Source organism: Panthera tigris, chromosome B2 (genome assembly GCF_018350195.1).
Source record: "Panthera tigris isolate Pti1 chromosome B2, P.tigris_Pti1_mat1.1, whole genome shotgun sequence".
Lineage (NCBI taxonomy): Eukaryota > Metazoa > Chordata > Mammalia > Carnivora > Felidae > Panthera > Panthera tigris.
In genome coordinates, this window is record NC_056664.1 from 114,536,646 (window position 1) to 114,555,825 (window position 19,180).

The 19,180-nt window shown below is 38.3% G+C and overlaps 1 protein-coding gene across 3 annotated transcripts in view; it reads right to left on the minus strand.

The window, feature by feature from the left end:
* Positions 1–10,385: 10,385 nt before the first annotated feature.
* PTPRK (protein tyrosine phosphatase receptor type K) overlaps positions 10,386–19,180 on the minus strand; it is a 558,792-nt gene continuing 549,997 nt past the window's right edge. For all 3 annotated transcript variants that reach the window (XM_042987142.1, XM_042987141.1, XM_042987143.1), the window contains 3 exons: positions 16,744–16,907; positions 15,840–15,975; positions 10,386–11,880 (listed from right to left, as the gene is read on the minus strand). In XM_042987142.1, coding sequence (XP_042843076.1) covers positions 11,827–11,880; positions 15,840–15,975; positions 16,744–16,907 — 354 coding nt within the window. In that variant the 3' untranslated portion in view covers positions 10,386–11,826. The remainder of the gene's footprint in view (positions 11,881–15,839; positions 15,976–16,743; positions 16,908–19,180) is intronic.

Sequence of the window (19,180 nt, forward strand, 5' to 3'; positions counted from 1 at the left end):
TCTCATTTAAATAATATGAGCATTTAATTTTATAAATTTCCCCTTAAGCACTGCCTTAGCTGCATCTCACAGATTTTGGTATGTTGTATTTTCATTTTTTTTCAGATCTGTTCCTTAAAATTTCCTTTGAAAACTTCTTGTCCTGTGAAATATTTAGCAGTGTGTGGCTTAATTTACATATGTTTCGAGCTATTCCCATTGCCATTTATTTATTTATTTATTTACATGTTTATTTATTTTGAGAGAGAGAGAACAGGGAAGGGCTAAGAGAGAAGGAGAGAGAGGATCCCAAGTAGTCTCTGTGCTGTCAGTGTGGAGCTCAACATGGGGCTCCATCTCACGAATCCTGAGATCATGACCTGAGCTGAAATCAGGAGTCAGATGATTAACAAACTGAGCCACCCAGGTGCCCCTCTATTTCTCTTTGCTTCATGCATTTTGAGGTTCTGTGATTTGGTGTGTGCACATTGAGCATCATTACGTCTTCCTTGAAGGTTGACTTTTTTATGATTATGTAATATCCTTTTATGTAGTAATTTTATTTGCTCAGAGATCTATCAGATGTTAATAGTAACTACTCAGTATTTTCTAAACTGAACACTTCCATGGCATGTCTTTTTTAATTGTTACTTTCAGCCTACGTATTTCATTGAATATGTAGTGAGTTTCTTGTATATAGTTTATAGCTGCCATTTTCTTTTTTTTAATATGAAATTTATTGTCAAATTGGTTTCCATACAACACCCAGTGCTCCTCCCAACAGGTGTCCTCCTCAATGCCCGTCACCCAACCCCCCCTCCCTCCCACCTCCCATCAACCCTCAGTTTATTCTCAGTTTTTAAGAGCCTCTGATGGTTTGGCTCCCTCCCCCTCTAACTTTTTTTTCCTTCCCCTCCCCCATGGTCTTCTGTAAGTTTCTCAGGATCCACATAAGAGTGAAAACATATGGTATCTGTCTTTCTCTGTATGACTTATTTCACTTAGCATAACGCTCTCCGGTTCCATCCACATTGCTACAAAGACCATATTTCATTCTTTCTCATTGCCACATAGTACTCCATTGTGTATATAAACCACAATTTCTTTATCCATTCATCAGTTGATGGACATTTAGGCTTTTTCCACAATTTGGCTGTTGTTGAAAGTGCTGCTATAAACATTGGGGTACAAGTGCCCCTATGCATCAGCACTCCTGTATCCCTTGGGTAAATTCCTAGCAGTACTATTGCTGGGTCATAAGATAGATCTATTTTTAATTTTTTGAGGAACCTCCACACTGTTTTCCAGAGTGGCTGCACCAGTTTGCATTCCCACCAACAGTGCAAGAGGGTTCCCATTTCTCCACATCCTTGCCAGCATCTATAGTCTCCTGATTTGTTCATTTTGGCCACTCTGAATGGCGTGAGGTGATATCTGAGTGTGGTTTCGATTTGTATTTCCCTGATGAGGAGCGACGTTGAGCATCTTTTCATGTGCCTGTTGGCCATCCGGATATCTTCTTTAGAGAAGTGTCTATTCATGTTTTCTGCCCATTTCTTCACTGGATTATTTGTTTTTCGGATGTGGAGTTTGGTGAGCTCTTTATAGATTTTGGATACTAGCCTTTGTCCGATATGTCATTTGCAAATATCTTTTCCCATTCCGTTGGTTGCCTTTTAGTTTTGTTGGTTGTTTCCTTTGCTGTGCAGAAGCTTTTTATCTTCATGGGGTCCCAATAGTTCATTTTTGCTTTTAATTCCCTTGCCTTTGGAGATGTGTCAAGTAAGAAATTGCTGTGGCTGAGGTCAGAGAGGTCTTTTCCTGCTTTCTCCTCTAGGGTTTTGATGGTTTCCTGTCTCACATTCAGGTCCTTTATCCATCTTGAGTTTATTTTTGTGAATGGTGTAAGAAAGTGTTCTAGTTTCATCCTTCTACATGTTGCTGTCCAGTTCTCCCAGCACCATTTGTTAACGAGACTGTCTTTTTTCCATTGGATATTCTTTCCTGCTTTGTCAAAGATGAGTTGGCCATACGTTTGTGGGTCTAATTCTGGAGTCTCTATTCTATTCCATTGGTCTATGTGTCTGTTTTTGTGCCAATACCATGCTGTCTTGATGATGACAGCTTTGTAGTAGAGGCTAAAGTCTGGGATTGTGATGCCTCCTGCTTTGGTCTTCTTCTTCAATATTACTTTGGCTATTCGGGGTCTTTTGTGGTTCCATACAAATTTTAAGATTGCTTGTTCTAGCTTCGAGAAGAATGCTGGTGCAATTTTGATTGGGATTGCATTGAATGTGAGGATAGCTTTGGGTAGTATTGACATTTTAACAATATTTATTCTTCCAATCCATGAGCATGGAATGTTTTTCCATTTCTTTGTATTTCCTTCAATTTCCTTCATAAGCTTTCTATAGTTTTCAGCATACAGATCTTTTAGATCTTTGGTTAGATTTATTCTTAGGTATTTTATCATTCTTGGTGCAATTGTGAATGGGATCAGTTTCTTTATTTGTCTTTCTGTTGCTTCATTATTAGTGTATAAGAATGCAACTGATCTCTGTACATTAATTTTGTATCCTGCGACTTTGCTGAATTCATGTTTCTGTTCTAGGAGACTTTTGGTGGAGTCTATCGGGTTTTCCATGTATAATATCATGTCATCTGCAAACAGTGAAAGCTTGACTTCATCTTTGCCAATTTTGATGCCGTTCATTTCCTTTTGTTTTGTTGCCGATGCTAGAACTTCCAACATTATGTTAAACGACGGTGGTGAGAGTGGACTCCCTTTCGTGTTCCTGATCTCAGGGGGAAAGCTCTCTGTTTTTCACCATTGAGCATCCTCAATTAGCTGTGGGCTTTTCATAAATGGCTTTTATGATGTTTAAGTATGTTTCTTCTATCCCGACTGTTTTTAGGGTTTTTATTAAGAAAGAATCCTGAATTTTGTCAAGTGCTTTTTCTGCATCGATTGACAGGATCATATCGTTCTTATCTTTTCTTTTATTAATGTGATGTAACACATTGATTGATTTGCAAATGTTGAACCAGCCCTGCAGCCCAGGAATGAATCCCACTTGACCATGGTGAATAATTCTTTCATAAGCTGTTGAATTCGATTTGCTAGTATCTTATTGAGAATTTTTGCGTCCATATTCATCAGGGATATTGGCCTGTAGTTCTCTTTTTTGCTGGGTCTCTTTCCGGTTTGGGAATCAAAGTAATGCTGGCTTCATAGAATGAGTTTGGAAGTTTTCCTTCCCTTTCTATTTTTTGGAACAGCTTGAGAAGGATAGGTATTATCTCTGCTTTAAATGCCTGGTAGAATTCCCCAGGGAAGCCATCTGGTCCTGGACTTTTATTTATTGGGAGGTTTTTGTTAACTGATTCAATTTCTTTGCAGGTTATGGATCTGTTCAAGTTTTCTATTTCTTCCTGTTTGAGTTTTGGAAGTGTGTGGGTGCTTAGGAATTTGTCCATTTCTTCCAGGTTGTCCAGTTTGTTGGCACATAATTTTTTCATAGTATTCTCTGATCATTGCTTGTATTTCTGAGGAATTGGTTGTAATGATTCCATTTTCATTCATGATTTTATCTATTTGAGTCATCTCCCTTTTCTTTTTGAGAAGCCTGGCTACAGGTTTATCAATTTTGTTTATTTTTTCAAAAAAACAACTCTTGGTTTCATTGATCTGCTCTACAGGTTTTTTAGATTCTATATTGTTTATTTCTGCTCTGATCTTTATTATTTCTCTTCTTCTGCTGGGCTTGGGGTATCTTTGCTGCTCTGCTTCTATTACCTTTAGGTGTGCTGCTAGATTTGGTATTTGGGATTTTTTCTTGTTTCTTGAGATAGGCCTGGATTGCAATGTATTTTCCTCTCATGACTGCCTTCGCTGCATCCCAAAGCGTTTGGATTGTTGTATTTTCATCTTCATTTGTTTCCATATATTTTAAAATTTCTTCTCTAATTCCCTGGTTGACCCCTTCATTCTTTTTTTTTCCAATATATGAAATTTATTGTCAAATTGGTTTCCATACAACACCTAGTGCTCATCCCAAAAGGTGTCCTCCTCAATACCCATCCCCCACCCTCCTCTCCCTCCCACCCCCCATCAACCCTCAGTTTGTTCTCCGTTTTTAAGAGTCTCTTAGGCTTTGCCTCTCTCCCACTCTAACCTCTTTTTTTTTTTTTCCCTTCCCCTCCCCCATGGGTTTCTGTTAAGTTTCTCAGGATCCACATAAGAGTGAAACCATATGGTATCTGTCTTTCTCTGTATGGCTTATTTCACTTAGCATCACACTCTCCAGTTCCATCCATGTTGCTACAAAAGGCCATATTTCATTCCTTCTCATTGCCACGTAGTATTCCATTGTGTATATAAACCACAATTTATCCATTCATCAGTTGATGCACATTTTGGCTCTTTCCATAATTTGGCTATTGTTGAGAGTGCCGCTATAAACATTGGGGTACAGGTGCCCCTATGCATCAGTACTCCTGTATCCCTTGGGTAAATTCCTAGCAGTGCTATTGCTGGGTCATAGGGTAGGTCTATTTTCAATTTTCTGAGGAACCTCCACACTGCTTTCCGAGCTACCCATTCATTCTTTAGTAGGGTGTTCTTTAACCTCCATGCTTTTGGAGGTTTTCCAGACTTTTTCCTGTGGTTAATTTCAAGAGGGACATGGCGCTTGCCCGTGCCTTTGTTCCCCTGCTGAGCTGAGCTCTGTCTTCTGGGGCTCAACTCTGTCTCCCAGTGTCCTCTCACCCTCCTGCTCTCTGAGCAGAGCTGTTGACATTTAACATTCCAGATGTTAAGTCCCACTGGCTGTTAGAACTCACGGAGTCTGGCCCCTCTGCCTTTTCAAGGGGCTCTGCCTTGCCTGGCAAGCTGCCCCTCCAGCACCCCAGCTTCCTCCCGCCAGTCCGTGTAGCGTGCACTGCCTTTCCGTCCTTCCTCCCCTCTTCTGTGGGCCTCTTGTCTATGCTTGGCTCTGGAGAGTCCATTCTGCTAGTCTTTTGGTGGTTTTCTGGGTTATTTAGGCAGATGTGGGTGGAATCTAAGGGATCAGCAGGACGAGGTGAGCCCAGCGCCCTCCTATGCCTCCATCTTCCCCTGCCATTTTCTTAATCCAATATGACAATTTATTTTTTTATTGGCATACTTAGACCATTTAAGGTAATTATTCATTTATATATTAGCACTTATGTTATTCAATTACTTGTTTTGTTTATTTTATCTGGTTCTCATTCCAATTTCTTTTTCCTTAATTTTCTGTTATGTTAACATGTTTTAGGATTCCATCTCGATTCACTTATGGTGTTTTGAGCATATATCTTATTTATTTATTTATTTATTTATTCTTGAGACAGAGAGAGAGAGAGAGAGAGAGGGAGAAAGAGAGAGAATGAGCATGAGTGGGTGAAGGGCAGAGCGAGAGAGGGATACAGAATCTGAAGCAGGCTCCAGGCTCTGAGCTGTCAGCACAGAGCCTGATGTGAGGCTCAAACTCACAAGCTGTCAGATCATGACCTGAGCTGAAGTTGGTTGCTTAACTGATTGAGCCATCTAGGCACCCTGTGCATATATCTTGATACAATATTCTCAGTGGTTCTTCTAAGTATTATACATATGTGACTTATTATAACTAGTGGTATCATAACTTCATCATTTTGAGTAAAGCATGGAAACCTTATTTCTATTTAGTTCCCTTTTGCTTCCCCACTTGGAAGTATTGTTTTCTTAAATATCATATGGTGTAATTTTTGTTTCAATCATGAAATATGATTTATAAAGCAAATATATAAGGAAAAGGACATTCTATTGCATCCATAAGTTTGTTCTTTCCATGATTCTTTCTTCCTTTCTGATGCTTGACAATTCCATCATTTTTGCTTCTTTGAAGAACTTGCTTTAAACATTCTTTAAAGGTAGGTCTAACAAAAAAGATAAGAGTCCAATGGCCTGGAAAAGCTTAAATATTTACTATCCAAACCTTTACTGATAGACACATGACTCTCTTGTTTTAATTTCTTAAACTTAACAATGAGGGCATTGGATTTGATAATCTTAATTATCCCTCTAATGTCTTTCATTTCATGAGGAAGATCAATCCTGATTTCCCATGTGAAGTTATTTTTTTTCCCTCAATGACCACATGTGAGTTCAGAGAATACAGAAGTTGACATTGGAAAGTAAGTAACTAAGGAATACTTCTTCACTTTATCATGCTAAGAACTAACATGAAGGTGAAAAGAAATCAATTTCAGTCTGCTGACTGTGCTTCAGCTAATTAGATTTATGGAACCAGAGTTTAGGTTCCCACAGTGGGCTGGCACGAGCCCATACTGTTTGGCACCTGTCATGGAATTCAGCATGTACCATCACAATCTGGAAGTGTGGTGCTTCTGCAGATGCTTTTCTGCACTTGTGAATAAAATGGTTCAGGCCATCCCATGGATCGTAGAACAAGCACTTCCCCTTTGAGTTATCAATACTATTATTTCCAGAATTTTTTTTCTACTCATCATTTTGGGTGTTACTTATTAAGTGAAATGTGTGAATTACCTTCTAAAATACACTTTTCGAATTTAGTCCAGATAAGAGGGAGCAGAAGGAGACATAAACCTTGTTTTTTTTTTTTCTTTTGTCTTAGGAGGCAAGATTTATATATATGTATATATATGAATAAAAATATATATGTTAAAAAATATATATATGTATATATATATAGCCAGCGTGGAGCTCACTCACGACCCTGAGATCAAGACCTGAACTGAGCTCAAGAGTCAGGATGCTTAACCAATTGAGCCAGCCAGGTGTCCCATCTATACATATTTTTAAAACTGAAAAATATATGAGAAGATAAGGCAAATTGGAAAAGAAGAATATGAAAAAATAGTCATGATAGGTGTTTTAAGATAGCGAAAGCTCATGTGTCTTTAAGAACATTTTTAGAAGGTCAAACAACAGTTATTCTACAATGGAAGTCACAAACTGAAAGCCGGTGGCTCTTATAGATATCAGATGCATCCTTCTGACAGATTTTGTTTTGCACAGGGTTGGGCCAGAGGTTTATTTTGTTTGTTTTTGACTTTAACTGGTTGCCAACATTCAACAATTTTTAAGAGTCTATGTAAAAATTTCCACACTCTTTCAAGAAATGAGACACTGTAGGGTCTGTATTCCCATGCAGCAAACACATCAGGGAGGTGAGTGCCATCTCTTTGGGCATCACATGTGCTTTCAAGTCCAAGTGGGAGTCCACACTGTTCCCTCTGGTCCTTGTGCCAAACAGCTGTTCTCACTAATCATTAATCTTGCTATTGTCTTTTTAAATAGTAGAACTGAAGATAGCAGAGTATCTAGTATCTATTGTTCAATCAAAATTGGGAAAATGCAAGGTGGATCAGGTGGGATGTTGTGTTTTAATAAAAATGGGAGACATACTTTTGTAGAGATGAGAAGTATTCCTATTAGAAAATGCACAAACTAAGGGTATCTATGATAGTAATACAGCTTGAATGGCCATTCTCAAACACCTGTCCTGCTTTCCACACAGTGTCCATAGGCCCCGCAGGCATTTGAGTTGACCTCTCTTCTTTCTCAACAATTAACAGGATACCATAGTGAGCTTATTTTTTTCTGCTTTTCCAGTTCGATTTTGTCTCAGACCAAGCAAATAGTGGGAATGCATGGCCTTTGCTTGCCCGCATATTTTAGCATCAATTTAGGAAAAGATTTGGTTATGCAATTTAAATATTCTTGTTCTTCATATTCTATATCTACTTAGCATCCTAGTACTGAGAGGTTTTATTCATTTATTTAGTTTCGCCTCAACGCTACATTGAGTAGCATTCAGCACTCTGACTGAATCAAGACTGATAAGACTTATAAGAGTATATTGAAATGAACCCAACTACCCAACAGAATTAGTGCCCAATACTCTGTGTTAGACTTCAGGTATTGTAGATTTTCTACAATTGACAAATGCATCGTGAGAGATGGTATCTGTCAGAAAGTCTCTCTCCCATCCTGTCCCTGAGCAGGCCTTATTAAAAAAAAAGGGGGCTTTCTGATATTCAGTAGGGACTTCACACTGGCTTTAATGGTTTAGAAACCCCTTTTACTGGTTTCTTACAGGATTTGATAACAACAGTATCTGTCTAGTGTTTCTTTTCTTCCACGTTAGCATTTCAATTCACTTTGGAGGAGGCTGAAGTTCAGAAGGGTTATATATCTACCACCATTGATTTTTGGACAATTTATATTCCGGAAGCCACTTCTAGCTTACTTAAAGTAGGTCCCAAGACAGAGCTTTCCCTTTTAGTTTCTGAGAGATAATATTCGAATACTCTGCAGACCACTTGAATAGACTAGAGTTATGAACAAATTCAGATAATATTGCTCCCATTCCAAGCCCCCTACACTGAGGGGAAACTTTATGAAATAATATGTAAGTAGAAATTATTACAGGAGGCATAGCCAACTGTCTTCTATCTTAACTTAGGAAAGTGTTGAGTAAAATAGCAGATTGCCCTTACACTGAGTAAAGGTGTTTACTAAAACACTGAAATGAATCTAGGAAGGCTGCGGAGTCTCTGCCTATGGAAATATTTTACCAATATCCTACATATTGCACTGGGGCATGGGGCAGAATATTGATTCTTTGCTATTTTGTTACGAAAAAGGATGGCTTGCTGAAGTGCCCAGAAATTAACAATGTAGAATTGTCACTCTCCCATAAAGTGAGGCAAATCTCAAAAGCGTTCTCCCAAAGCTAACAGATGATCTCATATTTCTAGGTGTGCTACAGTCATTTCCCTCCTGAGTTCTAATATTTACTGTTTAGTACATTCTTTAGATGCTAGGAACCATTTCCTAACAACAGAGCAGATTTGAGAGGTAGCAGCTGTTGATGCCTGACTTCTACGCTTGTTACATGAGTACCTGGAACCTAAAAGATTCTCGAGAAGGTGAATAGTGAATGAACACATAAGCACATCAGTGTAGAGGTAAGCGTGTCTCTTCTCCCTTCTTGTCCAGGTAAAAAGATCTTCTTTCTTGTGTCTCAATGTCAGATCCTTTGGTTGCAATGCAGCAGCACACTCATGTGAAAACTTTCTCCAAAGACTAAATATTAGAAAAAGGCTAGGCAGCTCAGACCAGAAACCTACCACTGACTTCTAAGAGTACTTTGTTAAAACTCATAAATTCCCAGCTGTTTGTGTGCCTCTGGTCCACACGCTTCCGGCATTTCCCTAGTGATAATATCTAAGAAGGGGATCTATAAACTTCGACTTCATGACAGCCATTCAAGGAATAACTGATAGAAAGGTCAGAGGCCTTTCACTGTGAAAAGCATGACCCCTTTTAAAAGCCCTGCCAGGACATTTCCTGCCCAGAGAGACACAGGTGACTGAACGCGGCCATCCAAGCACAGGGAGTGCCATGGGGTATTAAGTAGGACTTTTCGAATGAGTTTTGAGAAAAACATATTTACATCCCCCCATTGCGAATGAACTGGCTTCCGTGGTGCCCAAAGCAAGCGTGACACTATTTCTGCTAGAGAGAAAGAGGACTCCTTTTGTTCTTTGCTTAAATTTTGGAGGCCAAATGGACCTCTGAGCTTTGCGAACAGTGGTATTTATGGTAATTTTGGTGGAGTGTGGACACAATCACGTGAGCAGAAATTAAAGCAGGGTCATGCAGCAAAGCAGAATCCTCTATAGGATTAACATCCTGAACATTACCAGGCAAAGAAATCTTGGATGAGCTTGTGGATTTTTTGTTGAATGCATCCATGTTTAAATGTAAATTAGTCTTTCTAGGAAAAGATAAAGTCTCTTTATCTAAATTCTTCCTAATGAAAGTCACAAATGTTCTAATAATGTACACAGCAAATAGAAGTTTGAAGATACCCATAATGAGACTTTATGAGAAAATCAATTAATGAGGAACAATAAGAACGAAGTGCCAAATTTTCTTTGTCATGTCACTGGGGAAGCAGTGTGTTTAGTGGAAGAGAATGAACTGGTAAATCAGACTCAGGTTTGAATCTGTTGACAAATCGTTTACTTTCTCATTATCTTCAATTACAACATCCATAAAACAGGGATACTTATTTGTCAAGTTTGCTATAAGGAAGAAGTATGAAAATGTCTATCACATAAAAAGATAGTGACATACATATATAGAAATTTTAAAAAAAGTATGCCAATCTTCTGGCCTTTATCCCTTCCACTCATCTGGACTGGCTGACATTCAATTAAAAAAGAAAGATATTAGTGCTTGGACATTCGTTTTACTTTTAATAGAATTTTAGTGGTCTACTAGTATCAGTGAGAAGAGACAATTTTGGGGGGAGTGAAGACATGAAGATTAAGAGAAAATGATGTGCAAACAATTGTTGTAATTATAAAACCTTTATTTCACTCTTACTTTAGTTAAATCTTGATAAGCACCATGTCATGTACTGGCAATCTAGAAGGAGGATACTGGAACGCTTTAGTCAGTAACAAACTGCAAGCTGATGGTGTGAAGTTACAGCTACATGGAGCATATGAACAAGACCACATTTGGAAAGGTTCACTTGCAAATCCCATGGCCATGCACAAACAGGAATCTGGCATTGATTTGTTCACACTCTCTATGGTCCGAATCCAAAGCTTGTGCATGTAAACATCAAAAGAAACGCTTTATAGTGTTGATGGTTTACAGTTTGCTAAAACTTGACTCTGAAAGCATAAATTTTGCCATTTTGTTTTCTTGACCAGTGCTTGGTCACAGGCTGAGAAAAATCAATTCCTTTAAAATTTAAACGATGCTAAAAGGCTGTGTTCAACACTGCACAAGTGATCAGCAAGGCCTTTGAATGTGTGCAATTCTCATGTATGATCACCAAACGATTATTTACCTAATGAAATTGTGGAAAATTATACATTTTCAGCAAAATGTTTTAATTTGGTCCTATATTAAGAGACCCAATTGCCAAGGTGTTTTACATAAATTTAATTCACAAGCATGTACACAAGAGAATCACTATAAAGAACATTGCTTCCTGGTTTATGAATAAAAAGTTTATCCTCTACTTACACTAAAACATACAAAAAATAATCTACAAAAATCGTTTACAATTGATTTTAGTGAAAGAAAAAGTTTTCTTCAGAAAAAAAAAATGATTGTGTGGTGGTAGTATTTTAGCCATCAAAAAAGGAATGTAAGTAACCAATAAATATAATGTGCTTTCTCCGTATAGACATATTTACACTTGAGTCTTTGGCTTATGTTTTTTCTAAAAAGAACTTTAAATGATCTAGCCATCATTGCACATTAAAAGAAAATAAGCCAGTTATATATATTTATATATTTATATAGAGATCTGCTACACTTGAAACATATAAAAAATGAACTTTACTATGAATTTGCACAGCTTTTCTTACTTCTTCCTTAAAGATTTAACATCTTTTATCTTAAAAAGGGAGAAAAAAATGCCACATAGAAAGTATTAATTCATGCAACACATGGTGGCTGCTCTACCAAAACCAGGGGAGAAAAAGCTGCGTATTCACTGTACAAACACTGAGAAGTTCTCATTTGAATCTGGTTCTTATTAAATATAATTTATGCGGCACGAAATGTCGATGCTTTCATACGGTAATAGAAACTAGTTGAGTCCTTTTTATTAAGATACACAACTTCATAAGAAAAATACTTTTACTTCTTGAATGTAAAAGCCTCCCACCCCCCACATTAAAATCTTTCTGCACAGGTGTAACAGGTACAACAGTTGCTGGCTCAACAGATGAACAGGTTTCTGCGTGGCTGTGCTCCGAAGTCTCACCCGACTAAGAAGATTCCAGGTACTCCAGGGCTACATCATAGCAGAAACGGTACTGCTCCTGAAACAGGTTAAAACAAAAGAGTTGAGAAAAGGTGAGAAAAAGGAGACTAACGGTGAACCACAGCCGCCAAACGAACACCAAGCCACCACGCTAGATTATTCGAGAATTACCAATGATTTTTTTGATACAGAAGTTTAATCTCTGGGCATATATATGTTACATTTGAGTCTAAAGATCAGCGTTTAAGGAAAGGAACTTAAGGAAAGATATATTGTGTTTGCCTTATATTTTTTATCAAATTAAAAAAATCTCCAGTATTTAAAAAAAAAAATTTTTTTTTTAACATGTATTTATTTTTGCGACAGAGAGAGACAGAGCATGAACGGGGGAGGGTCAGAGAGAGGGAGACACAGAATCTGAAACAGGCTCCAGGCTCTGAGCTGTCAGCACAGAGCCCGACTCGGGGCTCGAACCCATGGACCGTGAGATCATGACCTGAGCCGAAGTCGGCCGCCTAACCAACTGAGCCACCCAGGCACCCCTCCAATATTTTTTATCTAATTATAATAGTAAAACCTGATCATTACAGAAAAAATTCCCAGTATAGAAAAACCCAAGGAATCAGAAAGAGTTTCATAACTCTATTACCAGAAACAATTCTTGGTAAAATACTGCCTTAGTTTTGCTTTAGTCCTTTTTTATGCATGGTTGAAATCATAATTCTTTTAGAATAAATATCATTGCATACATATATTCGAGAGTATAAGTTTATATTTTATCTGCCTTTAACACTGTTATGTCTTTTTCTTATGTTATTTAACATTTCTTTTCACACTACATAAATGTACAGTATACAGATTTGACTATTAGATTGCTTTTACTTTTTCTCTATTACAAATAAATGATACAGTGAACAAGTGCAAATATTCTTCTTCAAACTTCAGATATCTGTCCTTAGCAGGAGAAAAATAAGTCATTTTATTTCATTATTATTATTTTTTTAAATGTTTATTTATTTTGAGAGAGAGAGAGAGTACAATCAGGGGAGGGACAGAGAGAAACCCAAACAAGCTCCATGCTGCCAGCACAGAAACTGATGTGGGGCTGGGACCCATGAACCATGAGGTCATGACCTGAGCCGAAACCAAGAGTTGTACACTTAACCTACTGAGCCACCCAGGAGCCCCTCACACAGCTTTTCATTCATCAGAATATTAAAGTAAATTTTTCAAAAATGGTTAGTGGCTCTTACACCTTTTCGAGTTTACTTATATTTGAAAATTTCTGTTTCCTCTCTTTAAATATTGAAGACAATTTGGTTGACCAAATTTGAGTTAAAACTGTCTTTCCTGACAGATACCATATGTTTTCACTCTTATGTGGATCCTGTGAAACTTAACAGAAGACCATGGGGGAGGGGAAGGAAAAAAAAAGGGAGGGAGCCAAATCATAAGAGACTCTTAAAAACTGAGAATAAACTGAGGGTTGATGGGGAGTGGGAGGGATGGGAGGGTGGGTGATGGGCATTGAGGAGGGCACCTGTTGGAAAGAGCACTGGGTGTTGTATGGAAACCAATTTGACAACAAAATAATAAATTTCATATTAAAAAAAACTGTATTTCCTTTACATCCACCTAAGCACTGCTCCATTATCAAGAACTTAGAAAACATCAGACCGTATTACAAGTTATGACTTCTTTTTTTTTTTTTTAATTTTTTTTTCCAACGTTTATTTATTTTTGAGACAGAGAGAGACAGAGCATGAACAGGGGAGGGGCAGAGACAGAGGGAGACACAGAATCTGAAACAGGCTGGAGGCTCTGAGCGGTCAGCACAGAGCCCGACGCGGGGCTCGAACTCACGGGCCAGTCCGACGCGGGGGTCGAACTCACGGGCCGTGAGATCATGACCTGAGCCGAAGTCCCCAAGTCGGACGCTTAACCGACCAAGCCACCCAGGCGCCCCACAAGTTATGACTTCTAATATGTACCTCATTAAAAATTTTTCAACTCATTCCAAGTGGGTAAAATCCAGGCTGTAATGCAGAACAACCTAAAATGCATCGTATTTCTAAAGAACTTCCCGGTGTCTCCACAATAAAGTAGGGTAGTAAAATCTTTCTGAAAGAGATCTTTATCAATCCTACCCTTAATTATCAAGTAGGTGTGATTTAAATTAGGCTACCGCTGTGGCAAGTGCATCTGAAGAGTCACACAATGCTTGAAAACAGTTATATCTCTTTAAACTGTCATGAGCTTTTGTTTATGCTCCAAATTTTCTTACCAAACTTGTCAGTTCAATTCAACAGCACACTGAACTCATCATTAACGCTGATTAAACACAAATCAGAAGGTAGGCGTTCAGTCAGGATTAATGGGACATGAATATAAAGGTAAATAGGAACTTCTTGGAAGGTTCTAGAATAGTTGAGTTTAACCACAGATTCCCTCCCCCCCCCCAACTTATGGCAGGAAATTAGAGTTAAATTTGGAGGTAATGTTTGAATTCTGACAGTGAAGCGACCCCACTGATGAATTTAAAAAGACTTGATCTGAGAGACAGAGGCAGAGTTTACATTAAGAAATCTTCAGACAGCGAAGAGTTTAAAGACATAACCATTATATTTTAAGAAGACCTGACAAGTTCTACTTCAAAAATCCTTCAAGTCTATCCCCTTTTCTCCATCTCCATTGCCAATACTCCAGTCAAAACCGACATCATCTTGTCCAGACAACAGGCAGAGCCCAAGGGATGAGCTAGAATTGGGGCGGTTTGAGGGGACTTGTAGAAGGGGAAAAAAGTCTGTTCTCACTTTTAAAAGTGAAACGGTATAAATGTAACTTCAGATTTTGTCTCAGGAAGCAATGCACTTTTTGTGTGAACAATCCATGAGCAGGAAGTGGTGAGAATACTTTAAAGGCTTATTGAATTGCTCATTTTAGTTATCTGATCATCTTGATAAATGTAGGGCAAGCAACAATTTGCCTTGGTTTTTCTGGTTTACCTTTGTTTGAGCATAAACTACACAGCTGCTCCTGACCTTATCCCACTTTGCACATGTGTGTAACCCACAGACATCGCTCTTTAGAAGTTAAATGTGCTCGAGGAGTTTAATTTTTCTTTCTTACTCTTCATACACCTTCACACAGATGAACTCCCACATACACATTCCTATCAGCTCTTACTTTGTGAACCGTGTTCTGATTTTATGAGCCCTGGCAAATTCAGGTGGCATCATCTGAACTGCACACTATAACTGGTAGAAGCTGAAAACTGTCAGTGATGATAGTTTAAAATTTATAATTTGACCAGAAATGGAGAATTAAAGCTAATGACTCAAATAAATTTCATATGTTGTTTAAGGGCATTAGGTGTCCAAAGTACTGATTTAATCCATGTGTATATCCCTTGGATTAATGTTTTGCCAGTTAACTCAAGATGCTGTAAGAAATAAAAATAAGCAGGGCGCCTGGGTGGCTCAGTCAGTTAAGCGTCCAAGTCTTGATTTTGGCTCAGGTCATGACCTCCCGGCTTGTGAGTTTGAGCTCTGCATGGGGCTCTGAACTGGCAGTAAGGAGTCTGCTTGGGATTCTCTCTCTCCCTCCCTCTCTGCCCCTCCCTTACTTATGCTGTCTCTGTCTCTCTCAAAATAAACAAACTTAAAAAAAAAGAAATAAAAATAAGCAAGAATGAAGTCTAGAGAGTAGAATTTATTCTTATTATAGAACCATTTACTAAAGTTTATTACAGCAAATATTTATTGCCTAACACAGAGAGAAAAAAAATCTACACCTTTCCCAAATTAAGTGAAAATAGTTTTCATCAAGTTTCTGTGATATGTGATTACATTTATGTGGGTAGAGAGAGATGCTCAGCAATTCATCAGTTAGATAGGAAAAGTCCCCACAAAGACTCATTTATACATCTGATTTCCCTTGGGAGTGTGAAGTCAACCCGATGAGTAGGTATATGATGTCTAATCTCTGCTCCCTTCTATGTCTAAGATTCTGACTCACCGGGGCTTCCACCATGTTTGGCTTGCTGTTCCTCAGTGTCTTGACTGCGTGGAACACGTCGACAACATTTTGCCGCTTCACCATTTCGACAACAATGCCTATGGCACAGAACATACCGCTTCGCCCACCACCATTTCTGGAAGCAAAGAAAGCAAGGGCATGTGGATAGCAGCTTTTAGTCACCACAGGTCACACAATCTTACACGTTTTGTTAATAAAAACATGACCTTAATTTTTTTCCATTTTGTATTAATTTTGCTTCATTTATATGCGTGTATGCCTAGAGGACGGAGAGCAAGGATGCGCGAGCATGACATTTGCTCTGTGGCTCATGTGTCGGAAGATGCTACAGGCATCGACCACTGCAACTTCAATACCTTGAAATTTTGGTACATTTGTAAAGTGTGGACATCAGAAAAGTGGTTCCAAGTAGTGTTCAAAAGAGTTTAAATAATATAATAGCTATATGATAATCAGTGTTTAAAAAATACGAAAATGAAAACTGGTAGCTAATTATGGAATCATAAGACAGGAAGATTATTTTAAAACAATATCTATGGAGATCCATAGAGATGAGTTGAGTACTCTAACGTTTATTTTTTTCTAACATTTATTCATTTTTTGAGAGACAGAAAGAGACAGAGCGTGAATGGGGAAGTGGCAGAGAGAGGGAGACACAGAATCCGAAGCAGGCTCCAGGCTCTGAACTGACAGCACAGAGGCCGATGTGGGGCTCAAACTCACAGACCGTGAGATCGTGACCTGAGCCAAAGTCCGACACTTAACCGGCTGAGCCACCCAGGCGCCCCATGAGTTGAGGACTCTTTAACATAGAAAATATGAAAGCTAGTAAGGAAATGAGCACCACGGCCCCCAGGTGGCCAAGTGGAGGCACCATACTCACAGGCAGTGGATGATGGTCCGGCCTTCCCCTTCCTCACATTCCTCCTGCCATTTTTCCACCTGCAGTATCAGTTTCAAAAATGACCGTTTGGAGCCAGGCACTTCTCGGTGAGAGGCCCACCCTAGATACTGAAACTGCTGTACCATCAGATAGCCTTCTTGTGGCTGTGGAAGGAAAAGTATTTTTCTGTGAATAACTTGGAACTAGAATTTTTACTAAAAACGGAAGTTGCAGACAAAATGGTACCATGATATAAATGGCATTTGCATTGGATTGAGTCTAGCTGCTAAGTCTAAAATATGTACATACCAATACAGAAACATTCTAAGTTACAGAAGCAAGAACCATGAGAATTACCTTTATATAAGCTTTTCCCTCATATCCCATATCCAATAATCAATCACACTTCTTAAATAACTTTCAAATTCTTTTTCTCTTTGTCACCACTGACATCATTGCATATGCCCAAGCATCAATTATGATAATTACTTCTTAGTTGATCTCCTTAAATAAACTTTGATCTCCTTCCAAACCATTCTGACTGCAGCATCATGATTATTTTGAAATGCAAATATGATCTTGTCATTCCCCTGCTTTAATGGCTTCCAAATGATCTTATCATAAAATCCATGTTGCACCATGGCTTAAAAATCCCTACACAATATGGCTCCATTTCCTTCCCTAACCTTCCCTTTATTCTAACACACTATTCAAGTCCTAGACACGTTGGCCTTCTTTTAATCCATGTATCAAGGCATTTCTTGCCTTGAGAACTTTGTAAAACTCTCCATTTGGCCTCAAAGATCTCCTTGTTTGTCCCTCTCAATCCCAAATACAGTGATCAGTTTGTTTTGGGTTTGCCTGGAACTCTTCTGGTCTTTGAACAGAACTTCTTGTGTCCTCGGAAACCTCTCTGTCTTGTGAACACCAGGATAGTTGGTTCTTCCGCCCCCAATACTCCTACTGATTCTTCAAATTTTGTCTCAAAGATCACTACTCCAACGAAGTCCTCTCTACTCACCCAGCTCTGTCAGATCACCCAAAAACTCTGGATTTTGTACTTTTTCTCTAAAATTTCTCATATTTGTAAATAAAGAATTGAATTTTTCAGTGCTTGTTTTCCCTGATAAAATATAAATTCTTTAAGGACGGGGAAATCTCTTTCATTCTTTCTCCCTTAAACTCTGTATCACTAGAACCTAGCAAAAATACTTTCCAGGAATAGTACTATTGAATGAGTGAATCAGTACATTAAGCCCTCGTATAGAAATGTAAGGAAGAATTTGCAATACATGAGTAAGCCATATCATAAGGCATCAGATCTGAATTTCCATTTGGCCAGGGCTCATGTGTCACAACTAGTGTCACTACTAGTACAACACCCAACTTCTCATTGGTACCTACTAAATATCTGATGAAGTGTGTGCTATTAAATAAGATCGGGAACAGGAAAAAATTGTGCCCTAATAAGGACTGGAACACCAAATACGGAGGAAGATAAATAAACAAATACACCGGCAAAAAAATGTAACACAGATTTCAGATCCTGTCTTTAGAATATTTTTCATATAAATAGCTCAATTAAAAGACAAGTCTTACTTTCTTAGTTTAGCAGCGATGGTTTCTCAGCTAAAATATTACTAGAACCATAATGGAACAGATGTGCAGACATAATGAGATTCCATTTAAATTAACATCTAAGATATGCATGAATATTATGACATGATTGAAGTTATCCTTTTTTTCTCCACTGAAATGAGCGACAGAATTGGATATGATTTTATTCTCTTAGGGCTAAACATATAGACGTATTAACCAGAAACACATATATAGCCATTTTGATATGAAAACACTGAAATATGACAATCTGAATCATACACTTAAAATAATACACACACATAGAGCTGCTGCTCTAAAAACAGAGTAATCTTTCTCTTTAAAAAGAGAATAATGTTTTCTTTTCAAATTTTGCTTACTGTTTGGTTACCCAATCTAAATACTTACTAATTACTAATGTAATGGTTTTTTTTTTTTTTTTTGCTTTTTTGAAGGAGAGACCCCGAACTTAATTTGTCCTTGAGTGTAAAACATATGAAGACTCAAGGAAAGGAAGATTTCTGAGGAACACAGCTGCTGCTTTGTTGCTGGGAAAAGGCACAGTGGTACCAGTGCTGCTTCTACAGATCTGGGCAGAGCCAGACACTGGGACATTGAGAAAGGTGAAATTGTAAGTGGGAGGAGAATCAATGATGGCTATGATTACCTGTTTCCTCGTGTGTGGGGTTCTCCCTTATATGCAGGACTTGGAACAGTGACACGGAGGCTTTCCATGACGGCTGATCCAACATATCCCTTCCTTCCAAGGTAAAGCTCTTTAGTCACTATTATTATTATTATATTCTTATTTTTCAATTATATGCCTCTTTCAGGCTGGATA